Source organism: Malurus melanocephalus, unplaced genomic scaffold, assembly GCF_030028575.1.
Source record: "Malurus melanocephalus ecotype Western Australia unplaced genomic scaffold, MMel_1.1 scaffold_257, whole genome shotgun sequence".
NCBI lineage: Eukaryota > Metazoa > Chordata > Aves > Passeriformes > Maluridae > Malurus > Malurus melanocephalus.
In genome coordinates this window covers 764,678-768,624 of record NW_026623489.1, presented here as the reverse complement: position 1 = coordinate 768,624, position 3,947 = coordinate 764,678, and the positions used below count along the sequence as shown (strand labels likewise).

The 3,947-nt window shown below is 41.5% G+C and overlaps 1 protein-coding gene across 1 annotated transcript in view; it reads right to left on the bottom strand.

Moving 5' to 3' along the window:
• Positions 1 to 3,679, bottom strand: part of KCTD18 (potassium channel tetramerization domain containing 18) — a 10,274-nt gene extending 6,595 nt beyond the window's left edge. Inside the window, 4 exon segments of the mRNA XM_057375757.1 lie at positions 1,676 to 1,815; positions 2,039 to 2,269; positions 3,524 to 3,556; positions 3,559 to 3,679. Of these exon segments, the coding sequence (XP_057231740.1) occupies positions 1,676 to 1,815; positions 2,039 to 2,269; positions 3,524 to 3,556; positions 3,559 to 3,679 (525 nt within the window).
• Between the last annotated feature and the right edge of the window lie 268 nt (positions 3,680 to 3,947).

Here is a 3,947-nt window from a genome sequence, read left to right as displayed (position 1 = left end):
AAAGTTCACTCTGCTGTGAAAATTTAAAAGTTTAATAAATCACAGTAGGGGACAGAAAGCAAAAGGATACGGTGCCTGAGGGGGCACTGGGTGCTTGGCGATCTGCCAGAGGCACACCTGCTATTGACAGGAGACATCTTTAAATACATTTTATATTGCATCAGCTTAATATCTATTCATAGGCATTTATGCATATTCAAACTTTTCCAGGAGCTGTTCAGCATGGCATCTCCTCCAGTGTAGCCCCTGTTCCGTGGTTTCAGCAGATGACAGTTGTTGATAGGGCAGTGTCCATAGCAGGGCCCTGGGCTGTCCATGCAGATAATCCCATCCGAAGGTTGGGGTCCCACCAGCCTTGGCTGGGGCTCCTTTGGCAGCAGAGGATGGACATTCCACGAGCTCTGACCAGAGACTTTTCACCACACATCCCAAAGCCTCTGTTCCTTCCACCCCTTTCACTGTCAGGGTCTGTGCTGGCCTGGCAGCTGAGAGCTCTGACCAGAGACATTTCACCACACATCCCAAAGCCTCTGTTCCTTCCACCCCCCACCCTTTCACTGTCAGGGTCTGTGCTGGTCTGGCAGCTGACAGCTCTGGGGCGATGGCCTCCCCACCCCGAAGGTGTTAAACATCAGCATCGTGATCTCTTTGTGAATGTATGCATCCTTTTCCCCAGCTCTGAGATGCTTCTTATCTTTAAGGACCATTGCCATCAGGGCCTCATTCAGAGTTTTTTGGTGACTTTCTTTGCAGCTTTTGTATAGTTTTGCTATAATATGAAAAATATCCTTTATGGAAATGTTTAAGTCACAAGCCATAACATTTCAGTCTAACTACAAGTATTCATTACTATGTCTGAGTTACAAAAGAAAAACAAACCCATCAGTGATGATTTTACCACTCTGTCTGCATAACTAAGCTACTTATGCAAAAAAGGCAACATTGCACACATAACACTCATCTTAATATTTGCAAAAGCCAACACAATGTGTTTATAACAAGACCTAGTAGTGCGAATAGCCAATTTTTCTGCTCCTTTACTTTAAAAAACTATAGCATTTTACTTTGCTAGGAAACACAAAGCTTCCTCTCTCGAGTCAAATAGGCAAGCAGAGTTACGTGTTCAGAATGTGTGCCCAGCTCTGGAAGGAGAGCCTGGGAAATCCTGAGTCCCTGCAGGGGCTCCCTCGGGCATCGCCGTGGTGCCAAACCCTCCGAAATGTGGCTGACCCGACTGAAGTCGGCTCTTCTGAAAGGCTTGTTGTGAAAAACGAAGTTCACTCTCCTGTTAAAATTTAAGAAGTTTTAATAAACGACAATAGGATACATAAAAGCAAAAGGATACGGCGCTGGGTGCTTGGCTGTTTGCCAGAGGCACACCAGGTATTTATAGAGACTTCTTTAAATACATTTTCATATTGCATCAGCTTAATGCTTATTCCTAGTCATTTATGCATATTCAAACTTTTCCAGGAACTGTTTAACATGGATCCACTTTTCAGAGCATGGGCAGTGATGATGTTTATGCTCCTGGGGTCGTGTGTGTGGCCCCTGTTCCGTGGTTTCAGCAGATGGTTCTTGTCCATGGGGAAGTGTCCATAGCAGGGCCCTGATGGGGCACAACACCCCTGGGCTGTGCATGCAGCTGTGATTGTCTGAAGGTTGGGGTCCATACAGATGTGATTGTCTGAAGGTTGGGGTCCATACAGGTGTGATTGTCTGAAGGTTGGGGTCCATACAGATGTGATTGTCTGAAGGTTGGGGTCCATGCAGGTGTGACTGTCTGAAGGTTGGGGTCCATGCAGGTGTGATTGTCTGAAGGTTGGGGTCCATGNAAAAAAAAGCTGGTAAAAGATGGTAAAAGATGGTAAAAGCTGGCATCCTTAACTATACTGACTGTATTATGAGCTCTAGGATTTCTCAACCTGAAACTCTGAATTTACTCATGATTTAGTGTGGTCTAAGAAGTTCTAATTTGGACATTCTATAGCTTTAGTGTTTCATGCTAATGAATGGCATGGGTTAGAGAGTTCAGCACCAAAAATGTTAAGAAATGTCAAGACCTTTTTAATCTATTCTATCAAAGAATAGGTTTCCATTTCGTTGGCCAAATCATCAAGCAGACTGTCTGGATAAAGGATTCTGGAATAATCTGCTACCTCCTGCAGTGCAGTTCAAATTTGTTCATCTCCAGGAATCTGAACTTCTCCATGAAGATAATCCAAAAGATATTTAAACTGGTTTGCATCTCGATTAGTTAGACATGTGCCTGAAAATATAAAAGTATTTAAAATACTGTTTCCAGCAAACGAAGACAAACATGTCATGTTCTACCAAATCCTCAAGTAGAGCTTTTGTACAAAACTTCTGTACTGGTTTTACTTGGGAGGAGTAAGTGCACTGCCTCTACTCTTTTAAAATGGTATTTTGTTTCCCTGGAATATTTGTTATTGAAGATAAAATTCTTAGTGTAGCAAACACTTCTTTGGAATTTCAGTGAAATCATTGATCTGCATGGGACCATAGCGACATAAAACCTCAGCTGTGCTGCATTCCTCTTAAAATGCTAAAATCTAATTTCTAGATGCATTACTAATTCTAACTGCAGGTGCATCTTTACTCATTATTGCAGGTATTTTTTTCAGTTTTGCTTCTAGACTGATTAAAAGAGTTAGAATCAGTTCCAGTACACATCTAGTCAAACCTTCCCTGAATATTGCTCAAGTTTTACTGTATTTGTTTCTTTTTCTCTCCTTTGCCTGGAGGGCTCRAGGACCCTAAGAAAACCAACCAAATCATATGGACTGTGCAACAGCTGTTCACTGCAGCTGTGAAAGAGAGGAGCAAAGTCCTGCCCATAAAAACATTAAACATTTTGGGTATTTTAAAGAGTCATGTATTCCTTGTATGCAACAAGGAATTACTGTTCTTCATCCCTCATGGCTTTTAACTGGACATACTTTGGCAGGATTTCTAAGTCACAAGCAAGTGTGAAATTTGACCCATGAATAGTTTTATTCAAACTGTTATATCAAGCCATGGTGGTGAAAAATGCAATCTTTWCTTGGTAATGAAATATTCCGAAACAAGATTAGACCCAAATCTCTTTATATAGTGAACAGAGGGAATGAGATGCCTCTGGAGAGTATAGGGGTTCACAAACAGGATCCAAAATAAATGCCAAATACTCTGCCAACTTCAATTTTATCTGGATTTCTATTCTTACTGAATAATTRCATTCCAAAGCCACAGTTTGGTTTGGGACAATGCAGAAGTTAGCACTGTACAAWTGTGTGTGTTTGCAAGCATGAGTAGACTCGTGGAATTCACATGAACTACCTGTGCATATGCAGTCATGCATGCAGAATTGTTTTACATCCTGGAATTGGAAGCCAACTGATCCTTGGCAGATTGGGAAAAGATATTATAAAATGCATAAATATATATATGTATGTATAAAAGCATGTATTTGCCAGAGAGCTCCCTGACCAGAGTGTGGTATTTACAGCTTCAATTTATTTACCTGATTCATCCACTTTTAAAGGAAAGTGTCCCTAAACATGGAAGCCAGCATGGAGTCTCTGAAGTGGCACAAAGACTCGCATCTGGCTGTGTATAAACAACCTTGCACGTTCAGTTGTAGAATATCCTGGACATTTTTAAACTTGCCCTCTTCCATGGCATTTGTCAGTGATGATGCTCTTTATGAGCTATTCCAACCTAAAGCAGATACAAACAGAAGTCAAACTAATGCCAGCTACAGACTTAACATATCACATACAAGACCTAAGCAACAGCTCAGCTCTGTAACACGATACCACTTTGAAAACAGTTCTGGAGACTGTGAAAAACAAAGTTCACTCTGCTGTGAAAATTTAAAAGTTTAATAAATCACAGTAGGGGACAGAAAGCAAAAGGATACGGTGCCTGAGGGGGCACTGGGTGCT